Raw genomic sequence first — 19,319 nt, forward strand, 5'->3', positions numbered from 1 at the left:
AATGATATTATGTATCAATTCAAATAAGTTAAAATTTGAACTTGAATAAGATATTTTAGATTTGATTTGAACTTGATTCGCCCTAGGCTATCCCTGGCTCAGACCGAATCCACTCATGTTTTTTTTTTTTTTTTCGCTGATAAAAAATTAGCTCTGAAAATCTAAATCCACCCGTGTTGTTAACAACAATGAACCAAGAATTGGGTTGGATTAAGTCCGTTGAGCCCATCATGACCAGAAGGCCCAATATAAAAATATCCAAGCCCATATTCTTCAACACGTACTCGTAACCAAATCCTCTTTACACAGCCCTCCCGGTTCGGCTAAACGCGCTCAAACCAAAACCTCAGCGGATATTTTTTCCTGCAGGAAAACCTCACGCTCTGTTTGCTTTCATTTTCCCCTCTCTCTCCTTATGAACTCTAATTTCAGTTTCTCCTTCATTTAACGGATGATTATGGCCGTTAGAGTCGCTAACACTTGTTCCATCGTTTGCTCCGCTACTTCTCCCCCACTCGCTGCGTTTCAATGCCGTTTTTACCATTTCCGAACTTTGCAGTTTCGACTTCACTCCAAATCAAGGTTTCGGCTCCCTATTCTTTGGTCCAAGCAACAGTTTCTTAGCCATGCCAGTTTTCGCAGCTGTTCCGTTCATAGTCTTGTGGACAGTGTCATGGAAGAACTCAAAACCATGCGTAAACGTAAAAGAGTTTACGCCAAGTAAGCTTTATATATATATTATTTGAAATGCTGTTTCAAATTGTGAATTATTTTTTTATGTTGTTATTCTCAAGGCGCGGAATTAGTGTTTGGAAGTAAAATTGCTCGCAGCTTTAGCGAGAGAATCATATATAATCGTTTGAATTCGATTGAGCAACTTTTGTCGCTTCATTTTAGTTCAAAATCTTATCCAGAGAGGGCAACTTATCTTTGTAGAAATAGAGGGGGTGATACAACCTAGATAGCAAAGATAGCTTTGCACCACAAAGTTGAAAGCTGAGTTTGAACAAGATTATTAAATTTTTTTCTCCTGTTATTGAAGGCTTATAGTTTTTTGAAAATGATAAACTGAATGTGTATGAACATGGTTTGGAACAATGAGCAAAACCGTTCTTTGTTTAATTTAAAAAAATTTTAAATTTTTTAATCTTATTAACTAATGTGAATGATTATTACTTAAAAGTTGTTATTAATATCACAACAACAATGATCAAGAAAGTACAATAGAAAATGCTGAGCAGATTCAAAGTAATGAAATTTGCTAGGAAATATGGTGGCTTTGATGTGTAGATGAGATTTGACAATGATTAAATTCATAACATATTGTTTTCTCCAAAATGGTGGCTCTGCTTTCCTCTGCCACTGCTAACATAGTCTCTTATTTCTAAGAAAGGAACAATATATAACTATATAGAAGCATAAATAATTACCAGGATCATTCTGTATCTTTTGTGTCTTAACAAATGATTTAATTGAGTGACAAATCTTTTTTTCTTGGTCTCAAAGAATTTATTTCCAGCCCATTGTCAAAATAGAATAAAGCAATTCAATAGTTCTAGTCTCTGTAAGGGCTAAAGCACTAGTCTCAAATCAGAACAGCATATACGAAAGCTTCTGCTGATTTTTGCTTGTCTTCATACTTTATTGGTATTCATAGTTAAGTGTGCCTATATGTGTATTTATTCAATTTGTTTAGGTTGCATATTTAATGTGATAGTCAAGTGTCTTTACAGGGTGGGTTTGTCAGGTGGAGAGCTTTTTGTAAATAAGCTTGAAAACCGGGTACTGCAGAAAGGGTTGCTTCTGGAGTTCAAGAAAGATTCTGACCGTATATTGCTGGCAGTTGCAGAGAGACCAGATGGGAAAAAGAACTGGATAGTGTCTGATCAGGTTCAAATAGAAACACCTAATGCGGCATGTTGAATAGGTTGCTAGGTGTTGAAACTATTTTTTATTTCCTTAAATGAACAGCTGGTGGAGTTTTCATTTGAGTGTTATTGTTTCTTGGCCTTCTTATGCAGAATGGTGTCTCATGCTCCATTAAACCACAACAAATTACATTTATCGTCCCAGGTGTTGAAAATTTTGATCATTCTGGGATTTCACAATTTCTCCAGAAAGCTCAGGATAACTTGGTTGGTTTTTCTTGCATACTGAAGATGACAACTGTTGTGTTGTTTTCCAATCCGGTTGTTAAAGTTTGCAGTTGTTGTTCTGGTGCCAGGATCCAGCACTTCTTGAGTTCGCTTGGGTTGAGCTTCTTGAAAAGAATAAATCAGTCTCTGTCGAAGAACTAGCAGAGGTACTGTCTTTAATTGTTAAACATCTGTCTTTGTGCTCCTTTAATGATCATGCCTCCCTCTGCAGATGATTTTTGGTAGTGCGGAGCCTCTTGAAAGCTATTGTGCCCACCTTCTGCTATCAAAAGATGAAATCTATTTCAGTGTGCTTGCAGCTAAAGGTTCTCGCTCAATTTATGCACCTCGATCTACAGCACAGGTACAATTGAAATGGTAGAGTTTCCTCATTTGTTGTGCACACTGATATATCTTTCTGCTCTACCTATGTAGTTTGCTAGATACAATATGTTGAAACCAATTTGCCTTCAAGTTAATGATGTATTATGACTTATTGATGATGATCTAGCATATACTAGAAGTTTATGAAGCTTGACCATTTGGCTAGGCAGTGATTAATATCTTAATGTTCTGATTGCCTCTATCCCTTCAATGATTGCATCTCATTCCTGTGGAAAACTAGGTAGAAGAACTTTTATGTAGGAAGCTTGCAAAGGAGGCTGCCGAGAAAGAACTACAGGAGTTTGTGCAACAACTAATGTCTGCTAAGGCAATGCCTGCTCATGCTAAACCTCTCAAATCTTCATGGATGGTTGATGAGAAAGTCCGACACAAAATTGAATCTCTTGAAGCATATGCTATTGATGCATGCAAAGATGATGATCGAAAGAAAATTGCAGGGATGGTAACTTGTCTAACTTGGCAGATGTTAAGATAAACTTGTCTCTATGCTATCTCAGAAGTTTCCGTTTTAGAAAGAAAAAAAAAATCTTTGTCCTTTTGATCTGTGCATATCAACAGCATTCTTTATTTCTTTATATTCAAATTAACATATTTTCTTGTCAGATCCTTAAGGCAATGGGACTAGCAAAAACAGCATCCTCAGCAGTAAACCTCCTCATAGATATTGGGTATTTTCCTGTACATGTCAATCTGGAAGTTTTGAAGTTCAACATTTACACTGATCATTCTGAAGAGATTATATCAGCTGCTGAAAGTCATATGATAGATTCATGTGATGAAGACGAGGTAATCTGATTGTTCTGCTTTTGATTTTGAAACACCTATAAAATTAGATATGCTTAGATCTTATTATAATTATCTACTGAAAGATATCTAGATGTTGTGGGTTTGGTTACATCCTTTCTGTGAATTCTGTCCTCTCACTCCCCAAGGAAGGAAAACAGAACCATCTGAAAGAATAATCTTCCCAGAAAAGAAAATAGGGAAATATTGGAATGCTCTTTATCGGGAAAGCTCCTGCAGTTAAATTGAGTGTGTGGTTGTTAAGATGACAAGTGAAATAGCTTTTGGAAAAGTAAATTCACCCCTCAATACAGCAAGTGACATTTGATATAGGATTATTGTTTATTTTTATGACATCCAGTGAAGTCTTGTTGCGTATTTTTACTTGGTGTTCTTCATGTTCAGCTTAATAGGAAAGATCTTACTCATCTGAAAGTTTATGCCATTGATGTAGATGAAGCCGATGAGGTATTTGTTATTCAAATTTTTTCTTCTTAAAGTTCCTTGGTGACTCTGAATATTTGTTCCTTCAAATTTTTAGTCTCTGATCTTGAATTGCTTGTGTTGTAAAATTATGTAGCTCGACGATGCCCTGAGTGCAACAAGGTTGCAGGATGGCCGGATTAAAGTGTATATACATGTTGCTGATCCAACCAGATATGTTGAGCCTGGGAGTATCTTGGACAAGTATCTTTCAAATTTTCATAGAGCATTTTTCTTAAAATAATTCCATATTGCAATCCTAATACAACTTCTTTCTGCTATGTTAATTATTTTATACATTTTATGATTGTAGGGAGGCAATGAAAAGAGGAACTTCTGTTTTCTTGTCCACTGCCACTTATCCCATGTTTCCAGAGAAACTTGCCATGCAGGGAATGAGTTTGAAACAAGGAGAGGTTTGCAATGTGGTGACTGTATCTGTTGTTCTGCATTCTGATGGCAGGTAAATTTTAAATTTTATTTATCTTTTTTTTTTTTTTTAATAAGTCTGTGCTTGCTTTATTTGTTTATTGAACATGGAGTTGATGGACTGAATGTGACAATCTGAAGGCAATCTTTGCCATCTGGAAACAATTTATTATTGGTAAGAAATGGAGACTTTTTTGGGAAGTCTGGATGCTATATGACCTACAAGTACTTGCTACTTTAACGGGTTTGAAGTGATTGATTATATTTCTGATATTTCTTTGGTAATTCTACCTTATTACTTGGGTGATCTTCAAATCAAAGTTTGACCTCATTCTACTCTCATCTGAAATGTTTTTATGTTTTGAATGCATTGAACTGGATTAACCCTTACTAGATTTGCTTTATTTATGTGCTATTGTGATTGGTAAGTGTGGTATGTGATAATTCATTATATTAGGTTATCTCACACGTTGGTGAAGAATATTCGCTAAGATGATAGGGAATATTCTCTTTGGTTATGTATACTCTAATTATATAAACTATTCCATGCTTGTATGCAATAGTTGCAAATCTTGTAAAGATGTTATTTGTATTGATGAAATTGTGTCTGATATGGGTATTGCAGCATTGCTGAGTATTCGGTGGATAACTCAATCATTAAACCAACATACATGCTGACCTATGAGAGTGCCACTGAACTGCTCCATTTAAATCTAGAGGAGGAGAGTGAACTCAGGCTCTTAGCAGAGGCAGCAGCCCTCCGGTTTCAATGGCGTCTCAGACAGGTTGGGCTTGATTTATGTATCACTGTGGACTCTAAATTGGGCAAAGTTTACTTTGAATTCCAACAGTTTGGTTTTATATTCTGTGATTATTTTTCTTTGAAAATGAATGGCGGTTTGTGATGACATTTTTTCTCAGAAACTTTAATGAAAACAAAGAGAAGCATGCATACTGTTAGTTACACATTGCACACTCTATACCTAAAGTTACATATGTGCATTGTTTTTCCCAAAAGATCCCCTTGCATTGATTATCTGTTGGTTCTGCAGGGTGCAATTGATACTGCCACATTAGAGACTCGTATAAAGGTTGCTAATCCTGAAGATCCAGAACCAGTAATTAACCTATATGTCGAAAACCAGGCTGATCCTGCAATGCGTCTTGTTTCTGAGATGATGATTCTGTGTGGGGAAACAATAGCCACTTATGGTTCATTCAATAACATTCCTTTACCCTACAGAGGACAGCCTCAATCAAATATTGATGTATCTGCATTTGCACATCTTCCAGAAGGGCCTGTTCGGAGCTCTGCCATTGTTAAAATAATGCGAGCTGCTGAAATTGATTTCAGGAAACCAATACGACACGGTGTTCTGGGGCTTCCTGGTTATGTTCAGTTCACATCTCCTATTCGTAGGTATTTGGATCTTCTTGCTCATTATCAGGTTAGTTTCTTCTAATTTTCTGAACACTTGTAGGTAATAGTGGATTGTTAGGGTTTTAGATTCTTGTCAGTTCTACAAGAACTTGGACACCATTGCACTCAAACTGTTTACTTTATTAGCTCATTTCCTGTGCTGAATGTACTGCATCTTTCTAGCATGCCAAAACTATACCTCATTGATGCATGCATTTGCTTTGTTTGTCGATCTTTTTATCAAAAAGAAGACACAATCAGTGGTCCTTCAATATTGTGATTATCATGGTCCATTTCCGAACCCTTATCCATTCCCCCAACCCCAACCAAACAAAAAATGTGGGAGAAAAATGCTTCCTCCATTAGTGAAATAATAATATATAAACTAATAAAGCTAAGACGAGAGTAGAAATGGACCTGATCCATTCTGACTACTTAAAACTTGTGTATTACTGTTTGTGTAGATCAAAGCATTTCTTAGAGGTGAACCTCCTCCTTTCTCTTCTGGCCAGCTTGAAGGGATGGCATCCATAGTGAACATGCATACTAGAGTGGCAAGGAAGCTGAGCAACAGTAGTCTTCGGTATTGGATAATAGAATTTCTGAGAAGGCAACCCAAAAATAAACGGTACAGTGCATTGATCCTTAGATTTATCAAAGATCGTACTGCAGCCTTACTATTGGTTGAGGTAAGCATTTAATGGTTACCGAGTTAATGATTTAACATCTTGTGGGGGATTAGTCGGTTGAACTATAAGTTGTTACATTTTGTATAGGTGGGACTTCAAGCATCTGCATGGGTGTCTGTGGGAACACAAATTGGAGATGAGATTGAAGTTCAGGTGGAAGAAGCTCATCCGCGAGATGATGTTCTTTATCTTAAGGAAGCTATTAGCTTGTAGAAACAGATTGTTTGGAATAATTTGATATGGAGAAGTATGAAGAATCCTGCTTTGATATTGAAAATGGGTAAGCACTGTTCCTTTATCCACACTCATTGCCAGATCTGATAGTAATAGTGATTTTGTTAGAATGACGAGATCTGATTGAACTTGCAGTTTATTCATTGTATTGGGACAAAACAATTTTGCTGAACCATAACTCCTCCGAAGCCTCATTCATTGAAACAAGGTCAAATGACATCTCCAGGAAAATGTATCGAGAAGCATAAATTATTCGATCCCACACATTCACTGTTTCAGATTGCTCATTGTCCAACCATGTGATAGAAAGCAGATATTACTTAAAGGGCTCGCCGCAGCGTTTGTTTGCAAGTCAGACGGAGAATAAGTCGGTTGGTAATGCATCATTGGAAACAGAGTGATTTTAGTCTGCAGTCTTGTTTTTGGTATAGAGAAGTAGAAAATTGAATTGTAATTTCTAAAATTAAAATGTATATGTAAAAAAGAAGACTATTTTCTCAGACTTGTATGATTGTTTTCTTGATACGTTCTAATTTTCACTTCATAAATTGAATTTGGAGGATATGAACCTTTATATTTTTCACTGTATGATTTGAAAACTGAGATAAAGGTTGACGGTGATCAGCGAGCACACTACATGGGCTGGTAAGTAACTTGGGCCTTGAAAGCTATTGGGCTGGTGGATGGGCCTTTTGAAGTGTAAGAGCACATCTCTATTTTTTGAGTAAAATAGGAAATTATTTTTATTTCTCATCTATTTGATCTTTACCCTCATTGTTTTTTTTTTTTTTTTCTCTGACAAATTTTATCTTTCTCATAAAATGTTGAAGTCCCCACTTTTCTTTCACAAACTCCTCACTGAGAACTGGTTGAATATGGTTTTATTGACACCATACTAGTACTTATGAGAGGACTCTAAATCTCTAATCTTGTGAAAACTAACTACAAATCTAACCATTCCACAAATTCTTCTTAAATGGTTTAAAATTAGTTATAAAAAAATTAAATTATTTAATTATAAAATGGTACATTAATTTATTTATATTTATTTATACCCGTATGTATATTATTTTACATGTATAAATTAAAAGATACATGTGATAGTTTGAATTGTAATGCGAATAAATTGAACCGGATGATGATGGCCCACGCCGACATGAGACATGCATTAATACACATCACGTAGAAGCACTGAGCAATCCTAGAGCTGGATACGCAAATTCCGGATCTCTGATTTTATTTTGTATATTCAAAGGCATAGATAATATGTATTTATTTTAAGTATATAAATATATATATATTTATATATATTATTATATAATTAAATATTTTTTTATTTTTTTATTTAAAATATAAAATTATATTTTTAATTATGTAATAATATATATAAATTTATATATTTAAAATAAATATGTATAATATTGAACAGATAATTTATATGGTATTATTCTTTGCTGAGTAACTCACTTCATGAAATCTTTTTTACTCTTTCAATGTTGGGGATAGAAGAAAGAAAGAGCATCCATAATTGATGTATCATCAATTGTACCATCAACCAAATATATTAATATTATTTTTTCATAGTTTTTTAAAATAAATATTAGTAAAAAATATTTTTTTATAGGTTCTTGCGCGGTCAGAATTCTCTTAGGGAGAAATGCACTGATTAAGCACATCATCTGTGAGTCGGTGAACTCACAAATTTGACTAGGATAAGAATGGTGACTCATGACAATATTTGTTATTTTTATGTTCTTATCCATACGTCATTTGAGCCTCTTATTATCATAAAGTCACATTCTAGTTCTCCCTCCTATCATTATCAGATAATTCAATGGTCTCCTATATATGTGGAAGAGATTTTATGATCAATACGGTCCATCTAGATATCAACATACAATGCACCAAGATTTAATCTTTATATAATTGCAATATCATCTTTTTTCTCTTATTTCATAAATATAAAATTATATAAAGATATACGAATAACTCTTCATTGATAACTTGACTGGTAAAAAAATAAGTTTTATGCATAAAAGAATATAAATTTAAATTTTTTCTAACGACGTATTAAAATCAAAATTTTAATTTATCTGGTTCAATGGTTATGAGGTTAGTTACTGAATCTATAATTTGTCTTACTCGATATGATTAATTCAATCCTAAAAGTGATAATCTAGTTCAGACAAAGTTTCTTGTTATTGAAAAAAAAAAAAGAGCAAAAAATAAGTACCCATTTTACACAATCAAGCTTTTAGGTCGGGCCTTTATCAATAAGCTTGATGATATAGATATATATGGGGATGGTGTGGTTGATGTTGTTAATGAGTTATGGGGGCCATGCAGAGATGAAAAGAGGACATTAACATACCACAGATTTCCTATTTTAATTTACATGTTACTTCTTCAACTTCTCCACCAAACGCGTTAACATATTTTGAAAATTCCTGCTCATCACTCACTGATGAAATACTATGATTTCTGATAGATACCTGTGGCTACTTCTCTGTGGTACCAAAATAATCCAGGAGGGGCTATTTGGATATCTTGTTGGGTCACCCCCAATTCAATTTTTGACCAATATTTCGGCCTTTTCACTGTTCGAACCATGTACATATATACATACCCATGTATGAACTGAAATATTTGAAATGAGATGGTGGGTTTGGGCAGAAATTGTGTCATTTGATGTCCGATGGTTGTCCCCTTTGAAAAGGATTCATCTCCATTCTTGTTGCTTACTTTTTCTCTTCACATTTCTCCTTTTCTCTCTCTCTCTCTCCCCCCTCATCTAATTAATCTATTTAATTATCATTAATACTCCAAACTAAGTACACGTAATTTTATTTTCATATTTTATCTAAAAAATAATTAAAAAAATAAAATTATTGCATATACGTGGATGAGTTTATATCATAAATAGGGGGTCAATTCAAACCGATTTAGATTCGAATCTATATTCTATTTGAATGACCTAAACTCCAACAAGAGTTTTTGTTTGATAGTCTGACTCGAATTTAACTTATTTGTTTTTTCGATAAGAGTTTTAGTTTTATTTACACTCTTATACAAATACTATATATTAACTCAAACAAGCTTAAACTCAATTTTGAATTAAATATTATGAATTCGAATTAAGTTTGAATGAACCATTATTCGAATTTTGTACTTGTTGAATTATTTGCCATGTATTGCTCCTAAGAGTATTATGAACACTTGTGTAAATTAAGATAGATTTTTAGGGATAGTACTACATTTTCACCATATCTTCCAAAATTGACTTGACATGTGACATGTCCTTTTAAGCCTATCTGTTTTTTTTCTCTGTACAACGACAGCCAGGAAATCACCAAAAACCCTAAAATTTTTCAAGAAATTGTAATAAAAAAATAAAATAAAAAGAAAGGTCATGACAGTAGAAACTGTAAAAATTGACTTGTATAAACAATTTAATATGTTATTATTTGCTTTAGTGATGGAACATTAGTCATTACAGGGAAAATATCTAGATTCAAATCTCTGTTATATTTATAAAAATTTTAACTTATCTGATTTACTAATTATAAATCTGATTTGATCACTTCGTCTCAAAATTTATCAACTCAATCACCATGATAAAATTGGGTGATTTACAGGATATCTAAATTAAATAGTAATTAATATAATTACATAACTCAATTAACAAGAAAAAGCAAACACTAGTTGATGGAGACTTTGGTCCGAAGAAAAAAAAATAAAAACTTATTTTAATTATAAAATAATATTATATAAATCCTAATCAGAAAGTCAAATTGGATCATAAAAAATTATATCAAGTAAAATTCAAAAGACTAAAAAGTCAACAGGAGAATCCCCTGAGATTAATTAATATTAATCATAAATTAATATGTGATTAATTGCAACTTACATGAAGGCCCAACCGACAAATTAATAAGTTTAATGATAATAATTAATGAATTCCCATAAGTGGTACGGATCCTTTCTTTGCTTACAAAATTGGATTAATAAATAAATCAATTATTCGCCTCTAATAGTCAAATATTAATTAATATAATATATTATCAAAATGATTGGAAATTAAGTATTATAATTATTGTTTATAATTTGGAAAATTTTTCACCGACGCAAGAATTTATGGTAATAAATGGAATATTTCAATTAGTGGCTTGCATTATTACACCTAAATTAGAAAATCAGCCTTGGAATAATTCCATCTAATCTTGGAATAGTCCCCCTCTTAAAAATTAGCTTGATTTTTAAATCCAACTCAAATTAAGGAAAATTTAGTTTAATCTCACTCAGGTTTAGTTTAAATTTATAATTTATATTTGTAATTTAAATTCAGTTTAAATTTATAATTTAATTTTATGAATCGAGTTTATAATTTGAATTTATAATTTATTAACAAAACGATATTGTTTTATTTATTATTAAATAAAAAATAATTATTTTATCTATAAACTATAATAAAAAATGTATAAATTCATTTTAATTTGTATTTATTTTTATACATGATTTTGAATTCTTATTTACGTTTATTTATTAAAAGACTTTTTAATATATTCGTACTGAAACGAGAGGAATAATAAATTATTAGATTACTTAATCAAGTCAAGGTTTACTAGTTTGTTGATAAGAGGTTCACATCAAAAAAGGGTGGTCGGCTGTAATGAGCTTAATCATGTTGGCAAAGTTACATGTGTAGAAGGAAAAGTTGATGAGACAGAAGGCTGCGATTTGCGAAAGCAATGAGAAGCTCTCTTAAGAAAACCGATTGATTGCGGCTTCCATGTGGGGGGGTTCTACTTGTGATGCCTGCCATTGTTTGCTTCAGCTATAATAAAAATATTAGTAATTTGAAACGACCCTCTTGAAGATAACTTGACTTCAATCGGAAAATATGAATTATTTATTTATTGTTTTAAAATAAGCTTGAAGAACGTGAAGATGGAGATCAGGAGGAATCGAGAAAATAATTTAGGAGGCACGTTCACATGTCTGGGCAAGCATGTGGTGGGTTCCTGCATGGTTATGGTTGGTGAAGACGACTTCAATTCGTTTCCTGACGTGGCAGATTCGACCCATCTGATTGGTCAGTCTCCTTTTATAAATGTTTTCACTACTTCATGTTTTCAATTAATGAACTAATCTGCACCGTCTATCATTGTTTAACACCAGTACCAGATGACCTAATCTCTTAAGCCCTGAATATTATAATGAAATAACAAAAATACCCTTAGAGTATCGGACACGTCTTACACCGCCCAACAAAGATCAACGTAGATAAAAATGGGTGTCATGAAAACAAATATTTCTATAAGATCCAAGCACAAATGGCTTTTATGGGATTTTGAAACAGAAACCAAAAAAAAGCATTATCTATATATGAAACATAAGACAAGTTCAAGATATCTTATTAAAAGGATGGGATTAAAATGGGTATAAAATATTAATGGGGGGAAAATGGAAAAGAAAAGGAAAGGCAATTTGTGAAGGCACATGGGTGGGGGTTATCGATATAGAAGATTAGGAGGATGGAAGAATTTGAAGAAAAAAGAGAAGAAGCGACCAAACAATAATTCGAGTCACATGGGAAAAGTTGAGATCTTTGAGCCTTTTCTTGATGGATGGCTTTGAATCCTTCCTTGACTTGACCCTTTGAATTCACTTGTAAATAGATTAGATTACGGACTAGGCCACATGCCGTTACTTGTAGTTGATGTGACCCTCAAATGTGATCAAAGTTTTCCTTGATGCAAATTTTGGCATACCAATTAAAATATATGTCATAATATAATTAAATAATTTTAAATTAAAAATAAAATAATATTTAATAATATATTATTTAAATATTTAATTAAAATTTCAAAACTCTTACACTTAACATTACTCAAATGTCATGACGTGACTATAATAGCATCATCAAATTAACGGGGTTGAAGCATTTTTGCCTCGGATAGGAAGGAAAATAATAAATAATATATCATTAATATTTTTAATGTGACCACCATTAATGTTGTTGTATGATCTCATAAGTATAGAAATCAATGCATCTTATAAAATATTATTTAACATGTTATGCTAATAATAATACAAGTTGTGGTATGGGAATAATTTTTATGTATTATTTTATAAATAAATAATAATATATCATTATATAATTAAATAATTAAAAATAAAAAATAAAAAAATTTCAGTTATATGATAATATAATATAAGTAATATTATATATATTTATTTTAAATACATAATTATATATATTTATATGTGTTATTACATAATTAAGTGTTATTTTATCTTTAATTTAAAATTATTCAATTATATGATAATATATATAAATATATACATATTTATATACGTATAATAATTATATATAATTTTATTGATATATTATTATTATTTATATAAAAAATTATATTATTGACTACAATAATCCCGTTCACCCATCATAATTTAATGTCATAAATTTGTGAAATTTAACGTCATAAATTTGTGAAATTTAACCACAAATTCACCCAATACGACGACGTGGCACCTCTTCCTCCATCAACTTGTCGACGATTAAATGTATGTAACTCCAGCTGGTAAATTAAATACAGTAAAAACAACAATTATTTGCGACGTACGAAATAGAGAGAAACCAGATGAGCAAAATGAAAATCATGGGCCGTCCATTTGATAGAGGTGGGGTCCACTTGGTAGGGCTTAGATGAATACGTACAATATACAGAGGCCACGCGATACGTGGTCCCCATCAATTTTACGCGGTTTCGTGGGCAGTAAGGCTTTTAAGACTTTTCCCACCCAAGTAGACAAAACCAAAGTGATCTCCTTTCCATCTTTGAAAACTCAATCAACTATTTATTAGCAAAATTTTATTAAAAAGCTTCACAAAAGTTAATGATAGAATTATTATTTAAAATATAAAATTTATTATATTTTTTCTTATAAATTTTAAAAATCAATAATTTTACTCATGTCTAAAATTTTTAAATATTAAAAAGTAGTATATCTCTCCTCCTAACAAAAATTTAGGGTTTTCTTCCTCTTTACTCTTATCACCATCTTCGATAAATGATATTTTGTCTTTCTTTATTTTTTACGATGCCTTTAGATCCGAAGCCCCCAAACCACATCTAAATCAAAAAAGACGATGAAGATGTCATCCCAGATGAAGATGATGCCTTGGTCATGTTGTCATTATCACCCAAACAAAGGGCTCCTTTGTTTAGTTTTTTTAATCGAGACAAAAGGACGTCTGAATTTTGTCTAGGAAAAATGGGTTTCAAATCAAGGGGCATCACCAAGAGGAAGAAAGGTTAGTTGTCATTCACCAGAGATGGTCGCTAGAGTTGGAAGGAAAAAAACTTTAAGTTTGAAGGGGGGAAGAATACTACTTTTCAAAGTTTGAAAACTTTAGGCAATAGTAAAGTTGTTAGTTTTTAAAATATAAAAAAAAATATGATGAATTTTATGTTTTTAAATTTTTTTGTTGAATGATGATTTTACTCTTAATTTTAATTAAGTTTTTTAATAAAATTTTACTCATAAATTAGTGTTTAAGTTTTGAAAATTGGAGGGGATCGCTTTGGGTTTTCATTGTACCTTGGGTGGGAACAAGTTTTTTGGCCTCATTTGAATGTGCAAACTTTCTAATTGCAGTCTCTTAATATGACATTGTTATTTAAAAGTTATGTTTGAATTAGGGATTTTATACCAAACCCTTCTTCGATATATGAAATCGAGCATAATTTTGTGATGAAATAACCCACTTATTTCTTGAAAAGAAATGGAAAGAGTGCTTGCTATTCAACTCCTTGTTTGAAAAAATCCTCCATTTTAGTTGGATTTGTTTTTGTTCACACATTTGAATAATTGTTCCCAATACAAGTTGATTATGGTTCATCCATTAGTAAGAGAAAGATGATCAAAAAATTCTCAATCATGGTCATTGAGGATTGAATCTTCTATACAATATACAAAAAGATTGAAATGTTCTTTAAATGAAAGTTACAATATTATGCCCTATACAAAAATTGCCATGCAAAAGAAGCAAAGGGAGTTCAAGTTGGGTAGGATCAATTCAAGACTAGCAAGCAATTTGGGTGGTGTAATTCTAAAGCCGCCTTCTTTAATTTAACTCTATTGGTCAGCCATTTAACATTTTTAATTCAATTTTATACCATTCCGTTGTCCAAGAGGGAATTCTTGCTGTCTCAAAACAATTTGTTGCTACAGGAACATATTCGCACAACCAAAATGAAGGAATATAATTGGGGATTTAGGGATTGTTGATTTTTTAGTTTGGAAAAAAAATTTGATATTGATATAATGCTAACAAATCTCAGAGTCATAATCTCATATTTTGGAATTCCTTTAATTTATTTATTCAGTCAAATACCATGTGGCATTTGTCATCAAAATTCCACACTTGCCTTGATCTGACCAAGCAAATTTAACATGAATCACCCATGTGTTGCTCACATGTTATAGCCCACAACTCACCTCACCTCATCCAACTCAGCAAACCCAAATACAAAAACAAATAAAATTCCATAAATCTCTCGCCCTCGCTTTAACTTTAATGCGATCTCAAAGGAAGAAATGATTCGCAGTAACAAACGCTATTAATTACATTTCACTGCTCATTCTCTTTAACCCTGACCTTCTCTCTCTATAAGTGCCCCCTCACGCTCTTCCCGCTTTGTGCCATTCTTCTCTCTCTCTCTCTCTCTCTCTCTCTCTCTCTCTTTCTCTCTTTCTTTCTGTTCAAACTTTTCGCACACAATGGCCATTGCAAATGTGCTCTGTTATGCTTTACTTGCACTCTCCTCTTTCGCAGCGGTGAATGCCAAAATTCCTGGTGTTTTCACTGGTGGGCCATGGCAGACTGCCCATGCTACTTTCTACGGTGGCAGTGACGCCTCCGGAACCATGGGTATAGATTTGTTTGCCCTTACATTTCTCTATATTTTACTACTTGTGTGTAAGTGACCGACTGGTGGTGTGTTTTTTAGGTGGTGCTTGTGGCTACGGGAATCTTTACAGCCAAGGCTACGGTGTCAACACCGCTGCATTAAGTACGGCTCTGTTTAACAACGGTCTAAGCTGCGGCGCGTGCTTTGAGATTAAGTGCGCCAATGACCCCAGATGGTGCCACTCTGGCGGTCCTTCTATCGTCGTTACTGCAACCAACTTCTGCCCGCCAAACTTCGCTCTGCCGTCCGACAATGGCGGATGGTGCAACCCTCCCCGCCCTCACTTTGACCTCGCCATGCCCGTGTTCCTCAAGATCGCCGAGTACCATGCTGGTATTGTTCCCGTTGCTTACCGCAGGTGAGTTTGCCGAAATGCTCATCATTTTACACATTTTTTCGTCATTTTACTTGGTTTATAAGAATGATGAAGAATGGAAAAAATTGGTCAAACTTTTTATTTTAATTTTGAATAATTAATAGTTATTTTCTTTTCTTGAAACGAACTGAGACTGAAAAGAGTTGCCTTTATTATTTAAGCCCTTACCCATATTTTCACTTTCACAAGGACATTATCGTAAATAGCACAAAAAATAACCGGAAAGTAAGGGTGGGGCAGTGTCCTAAAGCAAGAAAATCTGGGACACGTTTCACGTTCTCCCACGCGCGTGTTGGGTCACTCGTCACAATTTCTTGGGACTCTGTGCCCTACAGTAAAATGAGTTTCTGTTTCGCGGAAGCTTCGGGTGTTTAACCCTTTTTAAAGGTGCCCTTAACTGTCACGGTGACGATTTGTTGATTGGTTGTATGATTCGTCTGCAGGGTGCCATGCAGAAAGCATGGTGGAATCAGATTCACCGTTAACGGTTTCCGTTACTTTAACTTGGTGCTGGTGACCAACGTGGCTGGTGCGGGAGACATTGTGCGCGTGAGCGTGAAGGGAACTAAGACGGGATGGTTGAGCATGAGCCGTAACTGGGGGCAAAACTGGCAATCAAATGCTGTACTCGTGGGCCAGGCTCTTTCATTTAGGGTCACGGGCAGTGATCGCCGTACATCAACTTCATGGAACGTGGCACCACCTAATTGGCAGTTCGGTCAAACCTTCACGGGAAAGAATTTCCGTGTCTGATTAAAAAAAAAAAATTTCATCTCCCGCTTTCAAATTTGTTTTCCCTCATTTTCCCGGGAAAATTTGAAGTGATGGGCGAAATGGGATTTTACATTAGGATTCAAGTTAAAGTCAGAGTGAGTAAAAAAATGATTGTGATAGTTAAGTTGGAAAAATGACTAAAGTAAGAGTGTGGCATTTGCTTTTCTTCCCTTCTTTCTTTCTGTTGGACTTGTCATTTTGGCTCGGTGATAATAGTAAAAAACCAGCCATTTGTTAAAGTGTAAGAGGCTGAAGGTGGCTGCAAGAAGAAACCATGTAGCCCGCAGCCCTGGTGATATATAATATGTTTTACTTATAAATATGTAATATATTTTAATTGACTTATATGTGTGTATGTATGGATTTTAATTTCTGTATTACTGTTGCCATGTCCCCAGTTGTCGGTGGCTGTCATTGGGGCCATGTGTGGATGGCTCCACTGGTTTATCTTTTAGTAGGTCCGTAAGTGGAAATTCTGACAAAATATATTTAAGTAAAAGAAGAAATACTAGTTCTGAAGATAACTGGATTTCTTGTGAAATGTGCCCATCATTTACAATGTTGAATAAGTTTACATTATCTAGAGGTTCGGTAGGGCTAATATCATCTTTTTTTTCCTAATTGAATGCTTGGGTTAATCTTGGTGTTGAGTAGAAATCAATATGTGGGGCTTTTCAGATGAAGGTCTTGATGGGAATCCAGATCTGTAAATGTCCCCTGGTTATTGGCTGTTTCCTCTTTTGTGTGTACTGCTTGCCAGCCAGCTCGCATTTAGTTTGGCACCAAACAGCTTCCTACCTCCGGACCGGAATCCAAGTGTTGTAGGACATACCATACACAAAGCGGAGGTTGTTGGTTTAGGCTCACTCACTGGTCTCAATCCCGTAGTTTAAAGTTGCAGGGACCATCACGCATTCCAAGATAGAGTTTTATAATATTGTTAGTATAAATTATTATTATTATATTTAATAAAATTTTATAAATAAAAATAATTATTATATTAGATAATAATAATAAAAATATTATTTTATTTAAATATCATTATATATAATTATTTAAAAATATTTTAATATTATTTGTTATATTAATTAAAAATAATTTCTTTAAAAAATTAATAAATAAAAATATAATTATAATAAAATTAATAAAAAAATTATTAAAATATTTTATTTCTTATAAATTATCAGATACTCTTTCTATAACTTTAACCAAACCCAATGTTGTTGTAAAAGATGCTATGGAGATATAGTTGTCTAGATTTTTAAAATGAGGGCAATATAGAAAACGTAAAGATTGGCTATAATATTTCTCTAGAATCAACCTAGGTTTTGTGACTATTTTGACTTAAGCCAAGATTCTCTCTTTAGTGGCCTATCACTTGCTTGCTTTCTTATGATTCCTCCTATAGCGATAGCTTCAATTTCCCAAAGGGAGAGAGGGAAATTGGCAGAGCACTTTATCTCACTCTTTATGATATCATAGACCAAACTAGACAAACAAAATTTTACCCTAAAGTAGATTAAAGTTAACCATTTGATTCCAATTAACTGTTGGTTTCGCTAGACTAAAGAAAAAGGAAACAAAGTTTACAGTGAGAAAAACAATAAGGGGGGCGGTGGTAGGTTCTATTAAGATAAGATTAAGTGGTGGGCAAAAAGAGGGAAAACTTGTCTGCAGCTTGTAAAGAAAGAATGGTATACTACTTAGCTTTTATACCTTATCAATTTATATGATCTGAAAAACCAACTTTCGGTATATATGAAAACAATAGGCATCAAGACCCCACTTTGCATAACCAAGTGCAACCAAGTTTTGATTGTTGTCAATAAAATTGCATAAAAAACAGAATTGCAATTGGGATTTTGATTTGAGGTTCACATTGAAACTTGAAGTTCTGCATATATGCCAAAACGATGATGATTTTGATTCAGAATTATTGACGTATAGTTTAGCAAATTGAGTGCCAATTTTTATTCTGTGTTTCCAACCATTGTTTTGAGGCCTCGAATGGGCTTTAAGCTTAATAATTGACGAGCCCAAGCAAAGAGGTGGGAACTTTGAGTGTGAGATCGATCGGCCCAATAAAACTTACCGCCATCTGTGGGGAATGAACCCCACGACCACATGGTTAAGAGCCATGTGCTCTACTGCTGAGCTAAGATGGCTGTTTAAAATTTCGCCACTTAAAAATGATTTTGTTCTTATTAATTAGTAGGGTAGGGTGTATTTTATTTTCCTTAGAAATTTTATTATGAGGGAGCTTTTAATAATTATAATTTTTCTTTTTTAATTCTTTCTCCATGAAATTGACAAAATTAATAAACACATGAAATCCTTTATACACATTTTTTCTACTACTAGTATTTTTCTCTCCCTTAACGTGGAAGAAGGGTTGAAGCTGAAACAACCCACCGCCAACACGAAGTTAAATGTGCCTACAAGGCTGTGGTTGTAGTCTTTGAAAGTACTTTTGGTAGGACAACTTTTTCCAACCACTCGTATTTCCTTCTTTTCCTCCCCATGTGAATGGTAGTAGCATGGTCCACATGCATAACACCACCCTCACCAACCCCGGATCCAAACCTTTTTCTAAGTTATAAGCATTTACAGCAA

At 33.5% G+C, this 19,319-nt stretch overlaps 2 protein-coding genes and 1 non-coding gene across 5 annotated transcripts; 2 read left to right on the forward strand and 1 right to left on the reverse strand.

Annotated features, from left to right (window-relative positions):
• Positions 1–312: 312 nt before the first annotated feature.
• Positions 313–7,140, forward strand: LOC123218584 (ribonuclease II, chloroplastic/mitochondrial). Of its 3 annotated transcripts, none has more exons than XM_044640082.1 (15): positions 313–720; positions 1,734–1,890; positions 2,022–2,135; positions 2,225–2,302; positions 2,368–2,499; positions 2,761–2,982; positions 3,144–3,326; positions 3,729–3,791; positions 3,904–4,010; positions 4,120–4,269; positions 4,861–5,020; positions 5,288–5,683; positions 6,120–6,344; positions 6,432–6,624; positions 6,714–7,140. In XM_044640082.1, exons 1-14 carry the CDS (start codon positions 452–454, stop codon positions 6,555–6,557), a joined length of 2,382 nt encoding a protein of 793 aa, XP_044496017.1. In that variant the 5' UTR covers positions 313–451; the 3' UTR covers positions 6,558–6,624; positions 6,714–7,140. The 3 variants fall into 3 exon arrangements, with proteins under 3 accessions (XP_044496017.1, XP_044496025.1, XP_044496033.1); XM_044640090.1 differs by having other exon boundaries at positions 6,168–6,344; XM_044640098.1 differs by having other exon boundaries at positions 1,748–1,890.
• An 8,154-nt stretch (positions 7,141–15,294) lies between these two features.
• LOC123218604 (expansin-A4) lies at positions 15,295–17,051 on the forward strand. Its single transcript, XM_044640111.1, has 3 exons — positions 15,295–15,516; positions 15,596–15,914; positions 16,376–17,051. Exons 1-3 carry the CDS (start codon positions 15,366–15,368, stop codon positions 16,683–16,685), a joined length of 780 nt encoding a protein of 259 aa, XP_044496046.1. The 5' UTR covers positions 15,295–15,365; the 3' UTR covers positions 16,686–17,051.
• A 1,747-nt stretch (positions 17,052–18,798) lies between these two features.
• On the reverse strand, positions 18,799–18,871 carry TRNAK-CUU. The gene has a single exon. It is a non-coding gene; the product is annotated as a tRNA-Lys (tRNA).
• Positions 18,872–19,319: the final 448 nt, after the last annotated feature.

This window comes from Mangifera indica, chromosome 1 (assembly GCF_011075055.1).
Source record: "Mangifera indica cultivar Alphonso chromosome 1, CATAS_Mindica_2.1, whole genome shotgun sequence".
Taxonomy (NCBI): domain Eukaryota; kingdom Viridiplantae; phylum Streptophyta; class Magnoliopsida; order Sapindales; family Anacardiaceae; genus Mangifera; species Mangifera indica.